Raw genomic sequence first — 12849 nt, forward strand, 5'->3', positions numbered from 1 at the left:
ATCGAGTCCCTTGTGTTGGGCTCCCCGCTCAGTAGGGAGTCTGCTTCTTCCTCTCCCTTTGCCCCAGCCCGCCCCACTGTGCACTCTTTTTCTCTCTCTCTTGCAAAAAGTAAATAAAATCTTTTTTAAAAAAAAGCAGGCAAGAAAGAAAAGGAAAGAGCGTTCCCACGCCGGGCACGGTGCTGGGTAATGCCAGGCCCAGGAACCACCAGAAATCTTCCTGCAGTCTGGGGACATACTAGGGCTCCAGACATTCTGGTAGGGGATCCCCAAGATGTCCCTCAGCAGGATCCTGAGTCCCCCAAGCCTCCAGGACAAAGGCCCACTCACACCCGCCCCCACTGGTGACTGGCCTGTTGAGTGTGAGCGCCCACCAGACTGTGGCACCGGTGAACCCCAGGGTCCCCTACCCCCACCCAGCAGGGCCGCCTCCTCCTGGAGCCCAAAGCAAGCAGATCCTCACACACCTAGTGTCCCTGTGTCCTACCCCTCACTGCCTCAGGTGTCCTGAGCTACCGACTGTGGAGGTCTCAAGTCACCATCTAGAGCCTTCTCTCCTGGCCCCTCCTTGAGGTATTTTAGGTCCCAAGAGGGAAAGAAAGCCCTGAAACCTGAGGACAAGCTATCCTTGGTGGCATGCCTGAGGTGTGCATTAATAGAAGCCTCGCTCAGGCCCCTGACACGTCTGGGCAGCTGCTCGGCCCCGTCTGGTGTCCCTCAGCCCCGAGGCCAGCCCCCTCTGGCTCAGCCGGATGCACTAAACTTAGCTTCTACCCCTGACTCGGTCTTCGCCGCCACCTCCCCAGCCCGACTGCCACCTGCCCGGGAGACTCTGCCACCAGACCGTGCCCAGGGCACCCACTCCTCCGCCACTGCCATGTCCCAGACCAAAGCGCTGAAGGTCCGCGCCACCCTCTTCTGCATCCTGGTGGGCATCGTGCTGGCCATGGTGGCCGTGGTGACCGACCACTGGGCTGTGCTGAGCCCTGAGGTGAAAAACCACAATGCCACCTGTGAGGCGGCCCACTTCGGCCTCTGGCGGATTTGCACCAAGCGCATTGTCATGACTGACAGCACGGACAAGACCTGCGGACCCATCACCCTGCCTGGGGGTAATGTACCCACTCTCTGATCCCGTCCCCGCCTCCGGCCCTTCCTCACCACCCCCACCCGGGAAAACTGCCTGTGGGAGAGAGGGCAGGTCCCCCTGCCTCGGGACAGCAACGCTGCCCAGCCCTCTGTGCCGGGGGAGGAGGATCGGAGCTGTGTGTGTTGTACTGGAGGCCAGAGCTGGTCTGTAAACTGAGGCCGTCGGCCTCGAGCTCTTTCCATACCTCGGAGGCCTCCGGCTTTCCGCCCCGAGCACAGGGCTGTGCAGGTGGGACCAGAGGCTCAGGAAAAACTCTGTGGTTCTGCCAAACGAGAGGCTTCTGGCCCCCATGGGGGCCTCTCGTCCACTCTCTCCCTGCACGTACAGGCTAAGTGCCCGGAGGGACCCGTGGGGCGGGCACGTGTGTTCCGCAGCCCCCAGGCTGGATCGGCCACAAAGTGCATACGGTGGGGCGCACAGGGGAAACGCGGGGCTCCCCAGGGATTGTTCTTGAGAGATTCAGGATGGCCAAGGTGAAGGCTGTAGCCAGGTGGGGGCTCTCGCCTGATGGCAGAGGCCACACCTCTGTGAAGCAAGACCTGCTCCTAGACCTGCTTTTTGTCCGAATCATCATTCCAGTGAATTCTCTGACCTCAGACCCCTTCGGGGCTGGGAAGCATAGCTGCTGCTCAATTTTAAGTGTGTTCCTCAATTCCTGCCCCCACCCCCCATGGGACTGAACGGCACATCAAAGGTGGGCTCCTTGTCGGGAACACCTGGTGTGAGGGTGACCAGACAATTCTGCAAATGGGGAGCCCCCCACATTCATAGCAGACAGAGCCCATGCTGCGAAATGAGCCCTGCATGGAGAATGGGAGGTCTGGGTTCCGTCGCGCAATGCCCACAGCCCCCCAGTGACTCCGGGGTCAACAAAGCCCATTGCGGCCTCTGCTGCCTCTTGTAAAACCCAGGGCTTGGGCTCAGTGACATCAAGTCCCTTCCAGGGCTCCCCGATGTCACTGTAAGGCGGCAGTGGACCAGCCTGAGTACCGGGACCCACGTGATTTCCAGAATCATTCCCCCTGCGATCAGACTGGGTGTTCCTTAAAGCCTGCCTTCCAAGGAAGTGGGTGCTAAGTCCCCGGAGATCTCGCAGTGTGTGTGTGGGACAAAGGATCCCAAACCCCATTCCTCCACTTGTCTTTTTCCTCCTCTTTTCCCTCCTGCTGGCTCTAGAAAACTCCAGGCTTGCTCATTTCCTCCTAAGATACATGGAAGCCTCATAAATACCCAGCTGTCTTAGAAACACTGAGTCCCGGGGCCGAAGGCTTTAACGGACATGGACATGTGCTTGAAGGGTATCTGCATAGCTCCCACACCCACACTTTCAGCGGAGGCCGAGCACACTTGTAAACAGACGCATCACTCAGACAACTCCCATGGGCAGGGCAGGGCAGGGCAGGGTGAGGCAGGTTCTTGCTGGCCCATGCATGGGGAGGCACTTCTCCGGTCCAGTCCACCTGTCCTTAGAAGCACCTGCCTTTTAAAAATCTGGTGAGTTTATAGAGCAGATGAGCAGGGAGCTAAGGCAAGCCCGTACAAGGAAGAGACTAACAAGCAAGAGGTTAGCTACAGAGGACCAGCACGCATGGTTTGGCCTTGAGCCTGACTAGAGTCCCTCTCTATGCCTTCTTGCCCTGGTCCAGAGTGAACCCTCCCTCCCACACTTGTGAGCCCTGCCCTACCTGCCCCCTCCCCGCGACAAGCTTCTGAAGTATGTTCCTGCCTTCTCCCCTCTCCTTTCTCTGCAGATGGACACCTTTTTCCTTCCCCACCCACTTTCCCTGTGCTCTGTGAGATTACCCTCTGCTGGAACGAGGAAGAGGGTTCATACATGTTCTCTCAATTATTATTCACGGCAGTAATAACCACAAACACCAATCTAGCACCATCTGCCAAATACTGTTTTCAGTGCCTTCATTTTAACTTTGAACGACATTAGAAAAAATGGCAGAGTAAGAATCTCCAAAAACCCTCTTCTCCATAAAAACAAGGAGAACTCTGGCAAAATTGGTCAGAATACACTCTTTCAGAACGCTGGAAATTAACCAGCATTGCAGTAATCCAGCGAGAGCTTCTTTGAGAAAAATAGGTGAATTTCAGTAAGAACGGGGAGTTCTGTGATACTTAAACTTGCTCTATTCCTGCTCCCCATTCCCCAACTCTGGCATAGGCTTGAAAACCAACAGCCTGCAAACGCTGAAAGTTTAGCGGCCTGGCAGCCCCCAAAGGGGACAGATGGAGCTGGAGCCCTTTCAAAGCCTCATTCCTGGAGAACTGTCATTATTTGATCTGTCTGGGGGTTCCCTGGAAGTCTCCCCCTTGCAAGGCTGTCTTTATTCGACCTGACGCTGGGCTCAATCAGTGGAAACAGTCTTTTTCTCAGGGGGCATTTGTCAAAAACAATTAGAAACAATTATTTAATATTTTTAATTAAACAAATGTTTAATTGTTTAATAGCTGTTTAACATTGCTTCCTGAGGCGTTATACAATGGTTAGGGCAAAGAGGAGGCTAACCAAAAAAGCTAGAGAATGAGATGTCCATAGGTGGCTTTGAGAAACTCCAACGTGTTCCTGAGAATTTAAAAGGCCTTGTGCGTAAGCGTGCTCTATGGTGTACAAGGAAAGGCCTGAGAGGGTCCTAAGCTCTCACCTTGGGCTGATCTTGAGGCTGTGGGCAAGCAGAAAGTGCAAGCTAAGGCAGAAATATATGCTGCTGAGTGGAGCACTTAGCTCTCTGCTTAGCACAGAGCCCCTCAGTAAAGACTGGGAGATGGATTCATTCCAAGCATTTTACAAAATGTGATCTGGTTCCCAAACTACCTGAGCAGAGATTTCAGTGGTCCAGCATGACAAAGGAAATAGACTTTACGAAATTAATTAAAGTTGCTCAACAAACAGTAGCAAACGCCAACAAGAACAGACCCTAGGGAAAGGTGGGATTCTGATTTCCAGAGTGGCTCATCATATTGTTTAAATATTCCAGCTTTAAATTTAAAGTTAAAAAAAAAAATCACAAGACATGCAAAGAAGTAAGACAGTATGGCCCATACATAAGGGGGATAAAACCAATCAACAGATCCTTAACAAAGCCCAGATGTTGGACCTACAGACTTTAAATCAGAATACATTCAAAGAACTAAGAAAAAGTCTAAACAACAAAAGATGAGAATGATGTCTCATAATAGAAATTATCAATAAAGAGATAGAAATTACTGTAAAAGGATGTAATAACATGAGTTCAAGCCCCATGTTGCACTCTGCCCTGGGCACGGAGTCACTTAAAAATAAAATACTTTGGGGTGCCTGGGTGGTTGTTTAAGTGTCCAACTCTTGGTTTCAGCTCAGGTCATGTTCTCAGGGTCATGAGATCAAGCCCCACATTGGGCTCCATGCTCAGCACAGAGTCTGCTTGAGATTCTCTCTCCCCCTCCCTCTGCCCCTCCTAATTGTGCGCACTCTCTCTAATAACTAAATAAATCTTTGAAAAAGAACACACACACACAAGAAAATAAACAAAAGTACCTAATGGAAATTCTGGAATTGAGAACTATAATAATTGAGATGGAAAATTGACTAGAACGTTTCGAGCACAGATCTGAGCAGGTGCAAAAAAGAATAAGTGAACTTGAAGATCGATTGATTGTGATTAGCTACTGTGAGGAATAGACAGGAAAAAAGGAAGAAAAATGAACAGAGCCTCAGAGACCTGCGGGATAGTATCAAATGAGCAATACATGTATAATGGTGGTCCCAGATGGAAGGGAGAGAAAGCAGCAGGAAGCAGAAAAGCAGAACAATAACGGCTGAAAAGTTTCTAAATTTGATGAAAAATATTGATCTATAAATCCATGGTGCTTAATGCATTCTAGTAGGATAAATCCACACCTAGAGGCATCATGATCAAAACTGTTGAAAGATAAAGACCCAGAATCTTGGAAGCAGCAAGAAATGACTCATCACATATGAGAGATCTTATTAAGGTAGGATTTACAGCTGATGTTTTTCCAGAAACCATGGAGGCCAGAAGGCAGTGGGATGACAAAGAGAAATAAAGATGCACTCAACAAATCCTCACAAAATCCTCTATGAGACCTGTACTATTATCATCATCCCACCTCACAGATAAACAAAGTGAGTCACAGAAAGGTTGAGTCACTTGACCGGGGTCACACAATTACCATGGCAGAGCAGCTAGAGTTCATGCCCCTAAAATTCTCCTTCTTGGTCACTACATTAGACTACTTCACAACAGCCCAGTAAGGAGGCTCACATTCTTCAGGTGGTTCTCACTCTACATGTGCAAAAGCTGAGACTCAGAGTGGCCTTCCCAAAGCTAACCTTGTCACAAGTTCAACACCCAGGGCTCAGATCCAGAGCCCCTTGTCTCTCCAGCCCACTGCGATATAATACCCCCCACGGTACATACGAACACAACTCGAAAAAGCTGCCGATCCAGACAAACAGGAGGCCAACTTTTGACATGACATGGTTTGAAAGACACTCAACTAGGAGCTGGTTCCATAGAGGAGACTTTCCAAGGTCCCATTGAGCCACAGAACGCTGGAGGCTCTGAGGACATAAATTGTCTAATTTGGTTTTTCCCACTGACCCAAAGAGCTTTAGAAGAACGGTCATGCAAAGATCGACATCTGAGGTTAATTCTAACACCTTCAGAGTAAGAGTAGGGCCTTCCCCCATTGTCAGGAGAGGCTGTCTGTCTGAAAGCCCAAGTGAATCACCCCAGAGGGGACATACCCTGCTTTGGGGTTGGGCAGAATGCTGTTTCTCTCAGGCTTTGTCTCTCCAGGCTAAGGCAGCAGACTGCCCCAGTACCCCACTTCCCATATGGCCTGTCCTCTCCTCCAGTACCTGGTACAGGAACTGGAGCCATAGGAAAGAGCATCAAGAATTTCAGGGACTCCCTTTCCCATCCACATGAGCCCATGCTAGAGACCCAGGCCATAACCAGACGTCCCCACCCCCCGCAATAGAACAGCAATGCTCTGACCTTCTGGGCTTGGGTCTTGGGGATTTCTTCAATCCACTGGACAAAAGTTCTCAATCCGAGTGGTAAGGGGAGACAGAGCACAGAGAAACCACTGTCGGGAGCACCAAGAACTACTTTTACAAAAAAGGGTGAAGACAGCCCTGGCATTGATGCAAGTAACAAGTAAGTGAACTATTTTTTTTTCCAATGCTTAAGTCACTAGTTCCCTTAGTTTTGTGTCAACCAACAAGGTATTTTTTTTTTTAAGATATTAAAGTCTGCATCAACCAGCACTGGGTACACTGATACATTCTCAGTGATAACCCAGAAGTACCCCTTAATCACAGAAGTTATCCCAACTATCAGAGGAAACCTGCATTAACTCAAGTTCAGGTTAGAGTCAAACATGCCTTTTGTTGTTGTTGTTTCAAATGGGCAGTTAGATATAGTTGTGTGTTATCATTCCCTTAACCAGAATGCTTATTTAGCCAGGACTCTCCAACCACAGTCAAGCTTAATAGCTGAATTCACCAAATTATTTTTAAAGATTTATTTTTGTTGAGAGAGAAAGCAGAGGGGAGGTGCAGAGAGAGAGCGAGAGCCTTAAGCAGACTCCAAGCCCAGTGCAGAGCTGGACATGGCATTCAGTCTCATGACCCCAAGATCACAACCTGAGCTGAAACCAAGAGCTGAACACTCAACTGAGCCACCCACGTGCCCTGAGTTCACCATTTTTTTTTAAGTAATAACCCACTTAAATTTTAGACCACTGAGTCTTATGACAGTGTATGACAGACATTTCTGGAATACCGAAAAATAGAAATACAAACATTAGAGTCACCATGGGCCCTTTGTAGAGACAAAGGAAGCCAGGGGAACTTTCAACTTCCTGAGTATTAGTTCGAGATCATCACCCTGACATTGGAATCGCCGCTGACTTGATCCAAAGCACTTGCTTCTTTGGCAAGCCCCCAGTGAAGGGGCTATCATCCGTGAAGACCAAGCTCGAAGCCCTGAGCTTTGTGCCGCTCTGACGGAAGCTTGGGAAAGGCATGGAAGGACATCAGAAAGGCAGCAGCAGGAAGACTCAGAACCTACACAGTTGTCAGAGAGCTGCCACTGCCTTCTCCTCCAAGCCCCTCACCTGTGACTAAGTGGCCCACACCGGGCCTGTCTCTGGTGTCCTTCCTTTTCAAGCTGCTCTCGATGCCGAGTGTACCCAGAACCCTGCAGACAAAGGGGCAGAAGTGAGGTCCTACCTCAGCAGGACGCTGCGTAACCTTCGGTGACACGGGCAGATGCCCAGCTTGATTTTTCCTGAATGAGCATCTTGTTGGTGCTGGAAGTGTCTGGAATGGTACCTGGGTCTAACCTGTCCCCCAAGCCCTGCTGGGGTTATCAGGGACCATGAAGGGGTTTGTGGTCTTATATGGGCAGCCATGGGGCCCTCGAGCTGATGTTACCCCCAGGTTCAGGGCAGAAGACACTGGCCTAGCTCATGTGCTAAGTTCAAGATAGGGGACAGGGTTGGCCCAACCATTCTCTTGCCCTAGGCTCAGCCTGATCAGAGAGCAGAGGAGCCTTCCAGATGCCCGGTGTGGGAATTCCTCCCATTGGGTGTCTCCTATTCCACACAACGTGATATCATGTAATAGGGGAGGAGAGGGAGTAGGAGTGTCCCTGGGTCACTGAAGGGGAAAATCTCCCCAAGAAAATCCACAGGCAGTCTTCCTCAGACATGCAGCATCCCACTATGACCTGAGCTAAGACGGGTTTCATGCATATGGCGGTCTGTCAGGCTGGAGCCTGCCACCGATCTGGGGTTGGGGGGAGGCTGACAACACAAACGCTCCCTCGGCGACAGCGGCTCAGCAGCCCGGAGCTGCCCAATAGCTCCATGCTTTGGGCTCTGATGGGCCTTCATCTCACGGCCCTTGGCTCCAAAAGCTTTTAACTCCCGGATTGCGAGTAGTCAGGGAGGCAGCTGACCGTGAAATACACTTGAATCCAGTCAATTCTTTTCAGAGGGTTTTCAATGACAACTGAAATTGGCCCTTAAAGAATGAAACAGAAATGGTCCTTTGTCCAGAGGGAGACACACATGGCGACTTATGACAGAGCAAGAGCCATTCTGAAGCAGTGATTTAAAAGAATCTAGAGCTAATAATCTAACGAATAGAAGAGAGTTGCATTATGTTTTAAAATAGCACCGGAAGCTGTGAGAGAGAAAAGAACAGCATTAATCTGACATCACCACCGGCATTCAGACACTCCAGGTAACTCTGCTCAAAAGGAAAGTGATTTAAATATAGAAGCTCAGAGAGATGGCTGTTTACCTCGCAGAATATTTACTGCTGCTAAACCCGGCTCATCTCCAAGGGTCATTTCCTTCTCCATCATGGGAGGAGCAGCAACCCTGACACTGGGGGAAGGGAGGACTGGGAGGCCATAGGCTTAAGTGGCAATAAGATGACTTAGGTCACATAGAAGAAAGCCTGCAGACCAATGAAAGCTATGATTTGGCAACACCTCTGGTAACTTTCCAAAGGACACCCAGCATCAATAATCATCTCAGTAATTTAAACATAGCCTGAAAGTGAAGAAATGAATGCACAACCTAGAGGCCATCTAAACGAGGAGTGGAGGTGTTTTCTACTGAGCGTCATGGACCCACAGGAAGAAGAAATCAATGGAGGGCCTCACACAAATAAAAAGCAACCCAATTTAATTTTTTTTAAAAGAAACATAAAATAATATATATTTTTAAGATAACCATTCACCTACTTCCTAAAAACAGAGTAAAGGATATTAAACTGTACTCAATAAGCAGTATGAATATCCTTTGATGTCAAGTTACAAGAGAAATTAAGGGAGAAAAATGGAAGAGAAATTATGCCTGAAATTGTGTTTAAAACCAGCACGAATCTCTTTGTTCTGAGTCCTTCCTCTGGACCCCAACAAATCCAGATTTTTGGTCCTGCTGTTCACAGATTTTCTATAGCTTTTTTGACACTAATCAGCTAGAACAAGCACCTGACAAGGGAGGTTGTGTCTGGCCACAGGTGTGAAGGGTCTGATGAAATGACATAGTGGTCGCTCACATTTAGCCCTTAAATGGAAGTTCCCTGCCCTCCACCCAAATCCATCCACTCAGAAAATCTCTCTGTGGGGCATTTTAAGAGACCTGGAGCAGGGCTTTCCAAACTGGGTGAGCATCAGAATCTTCTGGAAAGCTTTTGAAAAACATCACTTGCCTCACGGTCACACCCAGTGCATCAGGATGGGCCCGGATATCCATAGGAAAGACAACCCTAGATGTTGGTGTGATCAGGCTTTCTCAAATTCAGCCCTACTGATAGACTGAAGCCAGTTAATTCTATGCTGTGAGGGGCTGTCCTGAAGTTGCAGGGTGTTTAGCAGTATTCCTGGCCTCTATCCTCTACATGCCAAGTTACCCCTGCAGTTGTGACTCCAAATGTGTTTCCAGACCTTCCCCAACAAGGCCCAGGTGAGAACCACCATCTGGCCCTTTGTAGCTGATATTCCCCGCTCCCCTCCCCGGAAAAACGTGTTCCTGAGCCTCAGTTATCCCATCTGCCTAATGGGCTCACTACCCACAGTACTCTGTGCCCTCTCCACTCGGTCAGTCGTTGCTTCCTGAAGATCTCCTAGCCTCTTACGAAACCCCCTTATCCTACTGAAATTTTGGTGTAAGGGTGGAGAAAGATGTTTGTTTTGGCTCAGATTCAGGGTTTAGGGTTTGAAGGGCCCCTGGGGGGGGTGATATCACACTCACCCTCTCTTGGTGGAGCCTCTGGCGGGTCTGCCGGCCTTGGGGCTCAACTCACAGGCTGTCCCCCCTCCTTTGCAGAGAAAAACTGTTCCTACTTCAGGCATTTTAACCCAGGCGAGACCTCGGAGATCTTCGAAGTCACTACTCAGAAAGGTGAGTGGGTAGGCGAAAGCAGGGAGGGTCAGGAAGAGAGCCCCCAGACCAGACTGCTGAACCACGAAGTCATTTGGCCCAAAAGCCCTGTCTTCGCTGCTTGCGAGGAACAGCGGCTGAGCCTGACGCTCTGCGCTCTGAGAGCACAACCCCGGTGGCCGGCAACCAGGAGGGAGCCTGGAAGGAGACGTTTCCTGGAAGGCCCCGCAGTCGTATTCCCGCTGGGCCCGGGGGAGGCCGGAGTGACCGGGAAATGGAACAGGACTCCAGCGTCCGGTGCTGGTCTTCAGGGCGGATCAAAGCCCGCGGGGAGCTGATTCCCTCCTTCGCCTACCTGGCCCCCGCCCCATGGGGGGAATCCGGGGAGCTGCCCAGGGGTTTCGGAGCGCGTGTGCCGCGGGGGCCTTCTCGGCCAGGTTGCGGGCCCTGCACACAGTGTGGGCACACAGCGCGCACACGCCGGCCCGGAGAGAGCCTCGCGTGTCCGTGCACACACGAGCACGCCCGCTCCGTCAGTCTCTGCCCATGCGGGGGGGTGGGGGGGTGGGCGGCCGCGGCGCGCGCGCACGCGCGCGCACACACACACACACACACACACGATCACGCGCAGGGCCCTGCAACAAGCCACACCTGCCGCAGCTGCTTGGCGTCCCAGGACAGACCACCCTCCCCCGGAGGCTCCCTGGCTCCCAGGAAGCTTTGTGTTCCAGAAAGGTCTGCGGCCACGTGCGCCCCCGTCCCCACCGCCTGCTGCCAGGCCTCTGTCCCCCACCGAGGGGGAACCTGTAGCTTCGCCACCACCCCCACCCCGGGAGTGGGAAGGGGGTCCTGTTGTCCCCGCTGTGTGACTCTGAGTGAGGGGTTTCGTCGCGGACCCTGGGGACCATGGCTCCCGAGAGCCATGGGCACAAGGACGCGCGGCACCAGCCAGACGGCCGCCGAGAGGCCGCCTCTGAGCCGCGGTGCCGCGCCCGCCCCCTGTCCCGCAGAGTACAGCATCTCGGCCGCCGCCATCGCCGTCTTCAGCCTGGGCTTCATCATCATGGGGACCACGTGCGCGCTGCTGTCCTTCCGGAAGAAGCGGGATTACCTGCTGAGGCCCGCGTCCATGTTCTACGCCTTCGCAGGTAGCACGGGCCCCCCTCCCACCCGGCCCGGCCCGGGCGAGGGAGCGCGGCCGAGCCGCAGACCCCCCGGGGACGCCGATCCGGGCCGCCTGTGCGCTCCGCCCCGGGATCGGTGGCGCGGAGAGCCAGGCTGGTCGCCAGCACCGACCGGAAGGATCGAGACGCGGCTCACGCGCGGGGCGGGCGGCGGGTGGGACCCCAGCTCCGAGCTCGGCCTGGGCATCTCGGCACCGGCCCTGAAGGTCCCGCTCCGCCCCAGGCCTGTGCATCTTCGTGTCGGTGGAGGTGACGCGGCAGTCGGTGAAGCGCATGATCGACAGCGAGCACACCGTGTGGATCGAGTACTACTACTCCTGGTCCTTCGCCTGCGCCTGCTCCGCCTTCGTCCTCCTCTTCCTCGGCGGCCTGGCTCTCCTGCTCCTCTCCTTGCCTCGAATGCCCCAGAACCCCTGGGAGTCATGCATGGACGCCGAGCCCGAGCACTAGCCCTCCAGGAGCCCCAGCCCCGCCTTGGGGCTTTCCCTTCGGAAAGCCGAGCCTGGCCCAGAACGTTCTAGAGAGGAGGCGGGAGATTTCCCTGTCCTCGGTCCCACCTACCCCACGACGTCCGCTGCTGCTTCCATCTCTGAGCCCTTCTCTGGGCTGTGACAGGCTCCCCTGGGAATCCAGCAAGTGGACATGATCCACACCTGCCCGGGGTGGGAGGGAGACGGCGGGGCTGGCAGGTGCGCAGGTGGCTGGTGAGGACCCACCTTCCCCTGGAGCTGCACGTGGGTCTCGCCGAGCCAGCTGTCTTTGATAAGCAGGGTCCAGGTGTCCTTCCTGAGCCCTATAGGGACGTCCTGTGCTCATTTGCCAGTCCTGGTGCTGCCTGTGTAAATAGCCAGCCCCTCCCTCCTTCTCTGGGACAAGACACCCTTTCCAGTGAACTGAACGTTCCCTCCTTGGTTTCCAAGACACCTGAGGAGCATTTTTTAACTGGGTAGAGTCTGACTATGTTTGAAATAAAAGCTCTTTGAAAACTTACCTTTTCCTTGCACCTTGCATACAAATTGCTTGGTTGGATTCCTGACCTTAGATGGCCCAGGGGCCCCATGACCCTGAAGTGGGAAGAAAAGCATTTCCCCCTGGCGTTGTTCCCTACAAAGCAGGTGGATGATGGGGAGGGGGGCATGACGGGATAACGGGGTCTTGTTTACCAATAAGACTTAGAGGTTCTGAATTCCAGCTTGGATCGCTGGGCCCTGGGATTTTCTTGGGGAGAAACCAGAGACAATCTGACTAGGCAAGGGTGTTAAAAATAAGGAGGGGTTATTTCCAGAGCCCCAGCATGCCAGCCTCCAAGTGCTAACACAGCGCTCCAGCGGCAGCACGACCTGGGTCTGATTTCAGATGCTGGATTTTTGTTGCAATGAACATCAGGAAGCAGGGCTTAGCAGTTAGACACCTAGGGTCCCCCGGAGTGTCGTAATTTACACTTTCTACCTTCCAAACCCCATCCTTTTCACCCAACCCTCAGACATGGGAAGTCAGACACAGGTGGCAGAGGGGGTCCCTGTGCTCCTTGCCTTGAACACGCACCAGCAGTCCTGGGGAGCCCTCATTCCTCTACAGCAGGGGTGGCCTGCCGCCACC

At 52.6% G+C, this 12849-nt stretch overlaps 1 protein-coding gene across 1 annotated transcript; it reads left to right on the forward strand.

The window, feature by feature from the left end:
• The first annotated feature begins 877 nt into the window (after positions 1–877).
• CACNG1 (calcium voltage-gated channel auxiliary subunit gamma 1) lies at positions 878–11700 on the forward strand. The gene is made up of 4 exons (XM_044250361.1): positions 878–1112; positions 10013–10087; positions 11077–11214; positions 11474–11700. The coding sequence occupies exons 1-4, from the start codon at positions 878–880 to the stop codon at positions 11698–11700; spliced, it is 675 nt and encodes a 224-aa protein (XP_044106296.1).
• The last annotated feature ends 1149 nt before the right edge of the window (positions 11701–12849 follow it).

This window comes from Neovison vison, chromosome 5 (genome assembly GCF_020171115.1).
Source record: "Neovison vison isolate M4711 chromosome 5, ASM_NN_V1, whole genome shotgun sequence".
In the NCBI taxonomy this organism is placed as follows: Eukaryota; Metazoa; Chordata; class Mammalia; order Carnivora; family Mustelidae; genus Neogale; species Neogale vison.

Coding starts and splice junctions, on each gene's coding strand:
- CACNG1 (XM_044250361.1), top strand. CDS start 878: ATGTCCCAGACCAAAGCGCTGAAGGTCCGCGCCACCCTCTTCTGCATC. Junction 10,088..11,076: donor CGAAGTCACTACTCAGAAAG/GTGAGTGGGTAG, acceptor CCTGTCCCGCAG/AGTACAGCATCTCGGCCGCC. Junction 11,215..11,473: donor CATGTTCTACGCCTTCGCAG/GTAGCACGGGCC, acceptor GCTCCGCCCCAG/GCCTGTGCATCTTCGTGTCG.